The following is a 12,518-nucleotide window of genomic DNA, read 5'->3' on the forward strand; positions in this document are numbered from 1 at the left end:
CTATTCCGTAAACGACAACGCGGTGGTTTTCTATTTTATAAATAACTCTACGGAGGTTTTCTGTTCTATAGAAGTCTTCTATTTTATGGAAGACCCCAAGGATGACTTCTATTCTATAAATACCCCTACGGTGGTCTTCTATTCTATAGAAGACCCCTACGGAGGTCTTCTATTCTATAGAAGACTCCTACGGAAGTCTTCTATTCTATATAAAGTCTTCTATTCTATAGAATACCCTTACTCTCGGTGCTCTTCTATTCTATAATGGGTCCTTAGGAAAGCCTTTTTGTTGTACAGAAGACTTCAAATGAGGTCTTTTGTTCTATATAAGCCATATATTTTTTTTTCAATAAATGAATCCAATCTAAGTCTTCTGTTCCATAGAAAACACATAACCAAGACATCTGTTACATAGATGCAACTTAAGGAGGACTTCTGTTCTTTAGAAGACCTCTAAGGTTGTCTACTGTTTTATAGACCATTATGAAAATGTTTTGGTGTATAGGAGATCCCAGTTCAAATCTTCGGTTCCATAGAAGAAACTTAAGGATGACTTATGTTCTTTTGAAGACCCCTGCAGAGGTCTTCTGTTCGCTGGAAGTCCCATATGTAGGTCTACTGTTTTATAGAAAACCACTACGAATATCTTCTGTTATATAGAAGACGCCGATGGAGGTCTTTTGTTCTATAAAAGGCACTTACGGAAGTATTTTGTTCTAAATGAGACCTCTACAGAGATCTTATTTTCTATAGAAGACCCCTTCGAAGGTATTTTGCTGTATAGAAGACCCCGGTGGAGGTCTTTTGTTGTATAGAAATCCTCAAAGATGGTATTTTGTTCAGTACTGTTATATAGAAGAACCGTACGGGAGCCTTCAGTTATATAGAATAACCCTACGATAGCCTTCAGTTTTATAGAAGTATCCTACATAAGTCTTCTTTTATATAGAGACCCATACGGAAGTCTTCTGCTCTTTAATGACCGCCATATTGGTCATTTTTCTATAGAAGACCTCGATGGAAATCTTCTGTAATATAGAAACTCCTTATGGTGGCCCTCCGTTCTCATGGAGGTCTTTTTTTGTAAAGAAGATCCCAATGTAAATCTTCTGTTCTTTAAAAGACACCTACGGAGGTTACCTGTGCTAAAAAGACCTCTACAAAGGTCTTCTGTTCTGTATAAGACACCTACGGAAGTCTTCTCTTCTATAGAGCAACCCACGAAGGACTTCTGTTCTATAGTGGAAGATAGATTTCAGGTTTTTGTAGGCAGCTGGTGTTAACTTGTTATGCCATCCATTGTAACCAAACCTCTTGGCAAATTCTTTTTATGCTAACCGCCCTAATGTTTGTTTAGCTATGTGTGTGTGTATGTCGTTGTCCGGCATATTGGACCATAGAATAAGAGCAAATATTCCAAAGTTAGTCATTGGAACGGAGCAAAAACTAACAACTGCTGGCCGAGGCAGCATGATGAGCGAAGCTGTTGATGGAGTGGATCTTCAGCCAAGCAAACTAATGGTGGTAATGATGGACAATGGCCAAATGAAAAAAAAAACTATTTAAAATAAACAATGAGGGGGTTGGTGATGATGATCATTATTATGTTACCATGAATTATTCTTTTTCAGTAGTAGCAAGGGGTAGAGAAGTTGGGGAGAATAAGGTGCAAGAATCAACAAACAGAGCACTTGAAAAAATATTATTATGATCCGTTGTTGGCCTACAATGAATGAACTCCTCTTGATTTGGTAGTCCTATTTTGAGTATGAGAGTGTTAACGATGAATATAAAAGTCATAATTATGTTGCCTGGAAAGGTAATAATTATGTTGCTTTGAAAACTCATTATTATCTTGACCAAGTCTGCGGTAGAGGGAGGCATGGAGTGTGCTAAAGGGTTCACTGAACAAAATTCTGGCAATAGCCGTTTTTAATAGGGTCTTGTTACGGCCTACAGTGAATGAGTAGAACTTCTCTTGACTCTTGATAATTTGTTATAGGGGGTGAGACTGTGTGGAACTTCCTTTGGCTTGTACCGGAAATTAATTGTAATTTTATAACTTCGGCAAAAGGGAACAGTCAGCCACCACCAGACTGACTAACATTTTTAGTCTACAAATGCAGGTACAGGTGTTGTTTGTCATAAAAAACGTCGTCAAACTGTGCTGGTACTTCGTGCCTCTGCGCTGCTCCGTTGTTGTCATCTGAGCCGAGTAATGTTACCCTGGTTTTGTTTTGTTAAATTGGGGGAGCAGTGCCTAATGTATTGTGGTTGGTAGAACAATGAGTTATTGTTGGCAAACTTTACTCAATTCTACCCCATTATCATTCAATAATAACAACAACAAACAACCGAACACGACCAAATAATTTCAAGGTTTTCTTGATAACACCAAAATACAGCACAACACAACAACAAAAAAATACAATGAATAACCACCAAACGCCATATGTCAAAACTTATCATTAAGAGCAGACGACAACAGGTGTCAAAGCAGCGAATGATGGGAGTGCAATAACGGTAACAATTATTAAAAAACAGCAACAAGTGTTTATTACACTATCTCTCGGCAAGAATTGTTAACCGAGAGGCAAAGAGATCCAGAGAACAATTAAAGAAAAAAGAAGACTTCTTCTTCTTTAATGATATTACTGTTACATGCATGCAATATAACAATAATAACAGCAACAACAAAAACAGCAACATCATCATCATGATTGACTTCGTTTTTTTCTTGCAGATCATTTCCGTTGCTTTTGTCTCATCATTAGGTAAGCAAAGCCAACCATTTCTAATCAGAGGTTGGTTCCTTGCAGAGAAAGAAGTTACAAGAAAAGGTAAAAAAGATGAAGAAGCAGAACACGAACTTACCTCGTTAGCCATAGTTTGTCGCATTGTTGTTATTGTTGTTGTTATGATGTTGGTGTAGCCTTAAAAGCAAATGTAATGCAGTTCTTTCCTCGTCTTGTTGTTGTTGTTGCTTTTCTTTAAAACTGGAATGTAGCCTTGAAAGGTTTTATTTGTTGGTCGCCGAGCCGGGGCTACGATCGTTCCGTTCGTTGTGTTTTGTTTTTTTATTAATCCACTTGGAAGTATAACTGGAAGCAAAATTTTTCAAGTATTCTCTTTTTCGCACAAAATGAACTTTGCAAAAAAAACAGGATTTTTCCTTTATTTTTAAACTTTTTTCCTGTTTCTTATAGGTACTACGTTGTTACAGTAGTTGTGGGTTTTTTTCAACTTGGTTATTTCTTTTGTAATAAAAAAATTCCTTAATATTTTTCTCTTATTTTTCCATAAAAATTTACATCAACAAACAAAACAGAAAAAATTGTTATAATTTAAACAAATCTTTACACACATGCAAAAAACAAACAACAATTTTTTTTTTTTATTTATTGTATTTTTCGTTCGTTACAATTTAAAAGCGCAACCTTAACGTTGGACTGACTGTTCGCGTCGACTGTTATTGTTTGAATGTTTTTAACTGTTTAACTGTCCAACTCAACTGCCGCCAAAGAACCGAAATGCGAAAGACCTCTGTGAGTCTGTGAGTGAGAGTCGTCATAACCAGGGCTGCCAGATTATTTTTATAAAAAATCGTCAAATCTATTTTATAAAATCGTCAAACATGAAAATTCGGACATTTAGATATCTTTAAAAAAACATTTTTTTAAAGAAATATATAATGGATTTTCAAGTTATTTAAATAAGTAAATTAAAGGAGAATATTATTTATTTTATAAATAAATATAGGAATAAACATTTCGTCATTAACTAAGTTATTAATTTTTAAATGAATATTTGAGTTTATCATTTTAAACAAGTAAAAAAGCATTAAGTTCGGCCGGGCCGAATAATTAGTTTTCATTCCTGTTCCCAACTTTAAGTGGGTACGTTAAAATGTCAGATAATGTACATAAAATGCTTCATTCGGGAGACCCTTTTTTATGGTGCCCATATCTAACTATGTATGTTGACAATTTTGGTGGGCTAGAAATTGGGAGGTACCGTTATATAGGTGTTATAATAAAACATGGGCCTATGTTGACAGTTTTTGAGCTTTTAATGTCAAATATCTCCTAATTCGGTTAAAAATTTTAGCTAGAATCCTCAAAATACCGAAAATCGGTAATATTATAACTAATTCGGTCTAGAAATGTGACTTAAAACGTCAAAATACCTGATATAGCCCATCTTCGAACTTGATCTTCCGACGGCTAAAAAAATGGTATTCCCCAATTTTCAGCGAAATCGGTCAACAAATGCGACCTGTATGTTGCGAACGGACGGACGGACGGACATGCATAAATCGACTCAGAAAGTGATTCTATGTATATCCCTAGAAGGAACTATGGGTCTATCTCGCTTCCTTTTGTATGTTACATACAAATGCACTAACACATAATACCCCTTACCACATAGTGGTGTAGGGTATAAAAAGTCGGGTTTAATCGATATGTCTGTTCGATAACTTCGTAAGGAAAAAGTACTTATAAAAACTTTTTCTCTCGACTCGCTCTCTTGTATTGAACATGGTCAAGTCATCGAACAGCATTTTGTAAAAGTTTGTACAAATGTTTGAATTATCGTACAGACCTAACGTGTCATAACAATTTGCTTTTTTAAGTATTAAATAATCGCTGATGGGTATATTTTAACCCTCCATTAAATCCTTATGAAGATATTTTGGATATGGAAAATAATTCCTTTTGATTTTTTTCAAACATTTCCTCAAATCCAGAAACCTTAGTTCACGAAATTCTGAATCTTATATTTGCTTTTCCTCCTAGTTCAGAAATTTTGAAAATTCTTTAAGGAATTACAAATATCTACAAATTTCACAATCTTTTTTTTTTTTTTTGGTATCTTAAAGGAAATTAATTATTATTATTGTAAAATTAGTAGATTCTTGCACTGGGTCTCAAATGTCAATTCCACAGCGCAAACGTCAAATAAATCCTCATAAAGACGGTTAACCCGGCAAAATGCTCTAATGCTAACGACGCGTCGTTTCATCAAAGACAAATTTTTAAAATTGCTTTCAAAATCAAATCTATTTCAATTTTAATATTTCGTTTAATAGTCTGGCTTAATCGCAGAGTTGTTGTTAATTTTGAAAAAAAAAATTTTACAGCCATCCCAATAAAAAAACCGCCAATCTTTTAAATTGTAAAATTTATTTACTGAAACATTTTCAAAGTATGTCTTAAGGCCGATAAATTTTACAATATTCATAAGAAGTATTCCTACTCCTAAGTCCCAATTTACATTGGGCGAGTTTACTTGCGGCAATTGTCAGTTTGATGGAGAGAGAGGTGAGGCATATGGTAACCCTTTGCCTCTCAGCACCCTCTCTCACCTACAAACTGACAATTGCCGCAAGTAAACTCGCCTAATGTAAATTGGGACTAAATTTGTGCAGAAAGCTCAAAGTACAAAAGCTTACGCAGTTATTTACTCTGTTCCAGAAAAAATTCAAAAAATTAAAAACAGTAGTTTTTCTGTAGGTTTCACTTGAATTCAGTTTTATTTTTCTTAACAATTCCTTTGAAATTTGCAATTATTTACTAAAATGAACAAAAAAGATTTGATCATAAAACGTCAAAATACCTGATATAGCCCATCTTCGAACTTGATCTTCCGACGGCTAAAAAAATGGTATTCCCCAATTTTCAGCGAAATCGGTCAACAAATGCGACCTGTATGTTGCGAACGGACGGACGGACGGACATGCATAAATCGACTCAGAAAGTGATTCTATGTATATCCCTAGAAGGAACTATGGGTCTATCTCGCTTCCTTTTGTATGTTACATACAAATGCACTAACACATAATACCCCTTACCACATAGTGGTGTAGGGTATAAAAAGTCGGGTTTAATCAATATGTCTGTTCGATAACTTCGCAAGGAAAAAGTACTTATAAAAACTTTTTCTCTCGACTCGCTCTCTTGTATTGAACATGGTCAAGTCATCGAACAGCATTTTGTAAAAGTTTGTACAAATGTTTGAGTTATCGTACAGACCTAACGTGTCATAACAATTTGCTTTTTTAAGTATTAAATAATCGCTGATGGGTATATTTTAACCCTCCATTAAATCCTTATGAAGATATTTTGGATATGGAAAATAATTCCTTTTGATTTTTTTCAAACATTTCCTCAAATCCAAAAACCTTAGTGCACGAAATTCTGAATCTTATATTTGCTTTTCCTCCTAGTTCAGAAATTTTGAAAATTCTTTAAGGAATTACAAATATCTACAAATTTCACAATCTTTTTTTTTTTTTGGTATCTTAAAGGAAATTAATTATTATTATTGTAAAATTAGTAGATTCTTGCACTGGGTCTCAAATGTCAATTCCACAGCGCAAACGTCAAATAAATCCTCATAAAGACGGTTAACCCGGCAAAATGCTCTAATGCTAACGACGCGTCGTTTCATCAAAGACAAATTTTTAAAATTGCTTTCAAAATCAAATCTATTTCAATTTTAATATTTCGTTTAATAGTCTGGCTTAATCGCACAGTTGTTGTTAATTTTGAAAAAAAAATTTTACAGCCATCCCAATAAAAAAAAACCGCCAATCTTTTAAATTGTAAAATTTATTTACTGAAACATTTTCAAAGTATGTCTTAAGGCTGATAAATTTTACAATATTCATAAGAAGTATTCCTACTCCTAAGTCCCAATTTACATTGGGCGAGTTTACTTGCGGCAATTGTCAGTTTGATGGAGAGAGAGAGGTGAGGCATATGGTAACCCTTTGCCTCTCAGCACCCTCTCTCACCTACAAACTGACAATTGCCGCAAGTAAACTCGCCTAATGTAAATTGGGACTAAATTTGTGCAGAAAGCTCAAAGTACAAAAGCTTACGCAGTTATTTACTCTGTTCCAGAAAAAATTCAAAAAATTAAAAACAGTAGTTTTTCTGTAGGTTTCACTTGAATTCAGTTTTATTTTTCTTAACAATTCCTTTGAAATTTGCAATTATTTACTAAAATGAACAAAAAATATTTGATCAGTCTTTATTCATGTTTAACAAAATTACGTATGACTGTTTTAGCAAAATAACAGAAAATCGTCATTTTTTGAGTAAAAATCGTCAAATCGTCATATATCAATTTTTGCCCAAAAAATCGCCAAAATGACTATAAATCGTCAACTCTGGCAGCCGTGGTCATAACATAACACCACAGCCAGCATTGGAGCATTGTAACAACACAGAGATAGGGAAAAAGACAGAGAGAATGTTGCGAACATTAATACAGAGAGTAATAAATGGAGCCCATGTAACAGATGGAGATGGGCAGCTGAACATGCAATGGGGATAAATTTGGTACTGAAATAAAAAATTAAATATTTTATAAAAATATAAAAATAATCTTTTTTATGCTTGGTTTACATTTACGAAATCCACTCAATTTCAACTGGCAATTCCTTTGCGTATACGTCAAATGAAAACTCAACTGAAATCCATGGGATTTCATTTGACGTTTAAGCAATGGAATTGGCAGTTGAAATCGAGTGGATTTTGTAAATGTAAACCAAGCATTACAGTGTTTTATTTAACTTGCTTTGGTGTCCGTTTAGTTCAAATCTAGTAACTCATTTTTAACACAATTGCAGTTGACCAATCGAACTGAAACTTTGCACACTTTTCAGATTTGGATGACAATACATGAATATGAAACCAAAACCAATGTGGGTCCATATTTTCATATAGCCACCATATAGCTGTACCTACCGATTTACTTCAAATCTAGTAACTCATTTTTAACACAGTTGCAGTTGACCAATCCAATTGAAACTTTGCACAGTTTTCAGATTTGGATGACAATACATGAATATGAAACCCAAACCAATATGGGTCCATATTTTCATATAGCCCCCATATAGCTGTACCACCCGATTTCAGGTGTTTTGAAGATTTTTAGTCCGAATTGGCTGTAACTTGACATTTGGAGTTCCCAATTGCACAGAAACTCCCCCATCAAAAATTATGGACATGGGCCAGATTTTGGTGTACATTTTTGGCCTACATGTATCTACATTTTTGGACTAAATTGACTGTAATTTGGTTATGGACTTCTCAGTGGTCAAAAAATGTATTTACTAAAATGTTAATAATAAAAAATAATTAAAAAAATTAAGATTCAGTGTTTTATTTAAAAATGCACTTAAGAAGTATTATCTTCCTCATGATGGAATCTCTCAAATAAAACGCTTGCATTTAAATTAAAAATGAAGATAAAATTAGACGAGATTCCACCATGAGGAAGAAAATACTTATTGATCTTATTATTATCATTTTATTTTCTAGTTTAAAGTGCATTTATAAATAAAACACTGAAACTTAATTTTTTTAATTATTTTTTATTATTTATTGTTGTCTTATTAATTGGATTTTTATACCCTATACCACAATGTGGAAAAGGGTATTATAAGTTTGTTTTGGTAAAAATTCATGTAACACCGCGAAATATTCGTCGGAGACCCCCAATGTGGTATACCAATCTTCATATCTCGACGAGATAAAGCGATTTTGAGATGTGTGTCCGTCCGTCCGTCTGTCCATTATAAATTGTAAACACGCTCCAGGCCGCAATTATGGACCGATCGTCACGAAATTTTGTATGGAGGTCAGGTTCAGATCAGAATAGATCCCTATTCTTATTGGTGATGATCGTGAAATATTTAGCGGGTGAAATGGACCAAAAACATAATATTTATCCAATTTTCTAGCGGCTCTGTAGGTCTCAATAATAGTCCGATCAACGCGTAATTTTAAATAAGGTAAGAGTATATCACAAAGGAGAAGCTTGCAATTTGAGATGGCGATCGGGTAATATTTAGAGGGTTAAATTGACCAAAACCTTTGTGTGAAAATTGTGAAAATTTTAATATACAGCTTATATCTTAATTCCTGGAAGTGACATTCCGGACAAGTGAGATATACTTGAAAGTGGAACGCTTGACCTTTCAATTGATGCCAATTATGTTGGTGTGCATGATTAGATAACAGAGTTACAGCCTAATATATTCCGTTATTTGTTTGTAGTGTAATAATAAACTCGCTAGAAGTCGCAATTATACATGAATAGTCACGAAATTTTGCACTGGGTAAGAGTATAGGTCGAAAAAGATGCCTACAATTTTGAATGGTGATCTGATATTCTTTAGCGGGTGAAATGGACCATTACTTTTGCATGAAAAATATAAAAATTTTATTTTTGGTCGATATTTTAATTCCTTGATGACATATATATTTCGCAATGTAGCCTACATATAGAAAAAAACACTACTGACCTTTTCTCTGATGTAAATTGCAATAAAGTGTTTGCTAGATAACGGGCCTACTACCTAATATATAATGGATTCTGTGTAGAGAATCACATTTTTATCTCATGACCCCTTTTTTGGTATGCCGAAATTCATATCTCGACGAGATAAAGCGATTTAGCGATGTGTGTCCGTCCATTAAAAATTATAAACAAGCTTAAGGCCGCAATTATGGACCGATTGTAACGAATTTTTTAAGGAGGTTGGGTTCGGGCCAGAATAGAAATGATTAGTTTTTGGTGATGATCGTGAAATGTTCAGGGGATGAAATGGACCAAAAACAAAATTTTAACCAATTTTGTAGCGGCTCTGTAGGTCACAATAATAACCCGCAAAATTTTAAGCAAAGTTTGAGTTTATGATGAAGAAGAAGCGTACAAACCAACGTGAAGATCAGATAATACTTACCGGGTTAAATGGACTGAAACTTTTGTGTGAAATCTGTAAAAATTTCAATAACGTAGCGGTTAAACAACGGAAGTAGTAGTACTACATAATTGGGTTTGATTACATTTTACGTGAACTAAATTTTCCTTTCCTGCTACAAAATGTCTTTGTCATGCTAGATAACTTTTTGGTTTTTGTCATAAGTATTATACATTACATCTCTGATATTTGATAATTAAATTTTCACAATCATTGAAAAGAAGTTCCGTGGAGAGCGATTGTCCAGGGATAGTGGTATAGGGTATCCCATGGTCGGCTCCGTCCGACTATAGACTTTTCTTACTTGTTTTAATATAATATTATATTATTATTCTTCAATAAAAATAATAATATACAACACTTCCATAAGAATATTTTAAAGAAAAGAAGACCCAAGTATGTCTTTTAAGGTGTAGAAGAACTCTGTAGAATAGAAGGCCTTCGTAGAGTTTTTCTGTACCTCCTATACCATAAAATAACCTCGCACCTTCTATAGAATGTAAGAACTGCTATTACAACGTCTATAAAAAAGACTTCCTTAGCATTATATAAAATATCTTTTAGGTATTTTCTATAGCATAAAATACTTTTGCAGGACTTTCTATTAAGAGGATCTTCTATTAAATTAAGCTTAAAAGAGATTTCTACGATACAACTATAGCTTAAAGAATGGCTATAGTAAAAATACCTTCGTAGAAGTCTTCTATAGAATAGAAGATTATTCTATACCATAATTGAACGTCGTAGGGGGTGCTCTATTAAAAAACCTCCAGGAGTCTTCTATCACCATAAGAATGTTCTATATAAAATTATTATAGAACAAAAGACTTCTTTAGGATTTTTTTAAAGTAGAAGGCTTATGTAGGAGTCTTCTATAGAGTAGAGGACGCCCATAGGACTCTTATATAGAGTAAAGGACTTCCGTAGGAAGTTTTCCGTAATAATCTTCTATATTACAAAAGTCCTAGGAGTCTTATATAGAATAAAAGACCTCTGTAGGGTTTTCTATAGATGTCTATAGATGTCTTCTATAGATGTCTTCTCATCTGTGTGAGTCTTCTATAGAAAAAAAAGACCTCCATGGGGGGGTCTTCTATAGAATAGAAAAATCAGTAGAAGTCCTCTATAGGACAAAAGACCTCCATAGCGGTCTTCTATAGAATATCAGACATATGTACGTGTATTCTATAGAACAAAACACACCCGTAGGGGTCTTCTTTAGGGTGGACAACATGAGTAGGAGTCTTCTTTAGAATAAAAAACCCCCGTAGGAGTCTTCAGTAGAATAGAAGGCCTCCCGAATAGAAAACCTAAGTAGCAAACGCCCGTTAGGGTCTTCTATCTAATAGATGATCCCCGTTGGGGTCTTCTATAGAATAGATGACGCCCCATGGGGTCTTCTATAGAATAGATGACGCCCCATGGGGTCTTCTATAGAATAGATGACGCCCCATGGGGTCTTCTATAGAATAGATGACGCCCCATGGGGTCTTCTATAGAATAGATGACGCCCCATGGGGTCTTCTATAGAATAGATGATGCCCGTTGGGGTTTTCTATTGAATATATTACGCCCGTTGGGGTCTTCTATAAGATAAATGAAATGGGGTCTTCTATAGAATAGATGACGCCCGTTAGGGTCTTCCATAGAATAGATGACGCCCCATGGGGTCTTCTATAGAATAGTTGATGCGCGTTGGGATCTTCTATAGAATAGATGACGTCCCATGGGGTCTTCTATAGAATATATGACGGCCCATGGAGTCTTCTATACAACAGAAGACTCCCCATAGGGTCTTCTATAGAAGAGATGTCGCCCCATGGGGTCTTCTATAGAATAGATGCCCAATGGGGTCTTCTATAGAATAGATGACGCCCCATGGGGTATTTTCTAGAATAGATGACGCCCGTTGGGGTCTTTTATAGAATAGATGACGCCTATGGGGTCTTCTATAGAATAGATAACGCCCCATGGGGTCTTCTATAGAATAGATGACGGCCCATGGGGTCTTCTATAGAATAGATGACACTCCATGGGGTCATCTATAGAATAGATGACGCCCCATGGGGTCTTCTGTACAATAGATGACGTCCCATGGGGTCTTCTATAGAATAGATGACGCCCCATGGGGTCATCTATAGAATAGATGACGCCCCATGGGGTCATCTATAGAATAGATGACGCCCCATGGGGTCTTCTATAGAATAGATGCCCAATGGGGTCTTCTGTAGAATAGATGACGTCCCATGGGGTCTTCTATAGAATAGATGACGCCCCATGGGGTATTTTCTAGAATAGATGACGCCCGTTGGGGTCTTTTATAGAATAGATGACGCCTATGGGGTCTTCTATAGAATAGATAACGCCCCATGGGGTCTTCTGTAGAATAGATGACGCCCCATGGGGTCTTGTATAGAATATATGACGGACCATGGAGTCTTCTATAGAACAGATGACACCCTATAGGGTCTTCTATAGAATAGATGACGCCCCATGAGTTCTTCTATAGAATAGATGACGTACAGTCACAACAGGTATTTACAAAAAATTCTCCCATCTTAAAATAGAAAAATCCACTTTATTTTAACTGTGGCAAATTTGAGCACGATTTGACTTCTGAATTTATTAGTACAGACCCCCTGCTATCTTTCAAACTCGTTTTGCAGGTGGACATATTTGGACATTTTTTTAAAAGTTTAAGTATATTTAAAAAATATTTTTAAAAATTAATTTGTAATACACT

The 12,518-nt window shown here is 34.9% G+C and overlaps 1 protein-coding gene across 2 annotated transcripts in view; it reads right to left on the reverse strand.

The window, feature by feature from the left end:
- mdu (mitotic spindle positioning protein meduse) overlaps positions 1-3,477 on the reverse strand; it is a 91,818-nt gene extending 88,341 nt beyond the window's left edge. The window contains exons 1-2 of one of the 2 annotated variants that reach the window (XM_073972370.1): positions 3,365-3,477; positions 2,875-3,101 (exon numbers count right to left, since the gene is read on the reverse strand). In XM_073972370.1, coding sequence (XP_073828471.1) covers positions 2,875-2,898 — 24 coding nt within the window. In that variant the 5' untranslated portion in view covers positions 2,899-3,101; positions 3,365-3,477. Of the gene's footprint in view, positions 1-2,874; positions 3,305-3,364 lie in introns of those variants that run through there. The other variant, XM_073972369.1, reaches the window with a different exon arrangement.
- Between the last annotated feature and the right edge of the window lie 9,041 nt (positions 3,478-12,518).

This window comes from Musca autumnalis, unplaced genomic scaffold (genome assembly GCF_047663935.1).
Source record: "Musca autumnalis isolate F117 unplaced genomic scaffold, ASM4766393v1 scaffold_3, whole genome shotgun sequence".
Taxonomy (NCBI): domain Eukaryota; kingdom Metazoa; phylum Arthropoda; class Insecta; order Diptera; family Muscidae; genus Musca; species Musca autumnalis.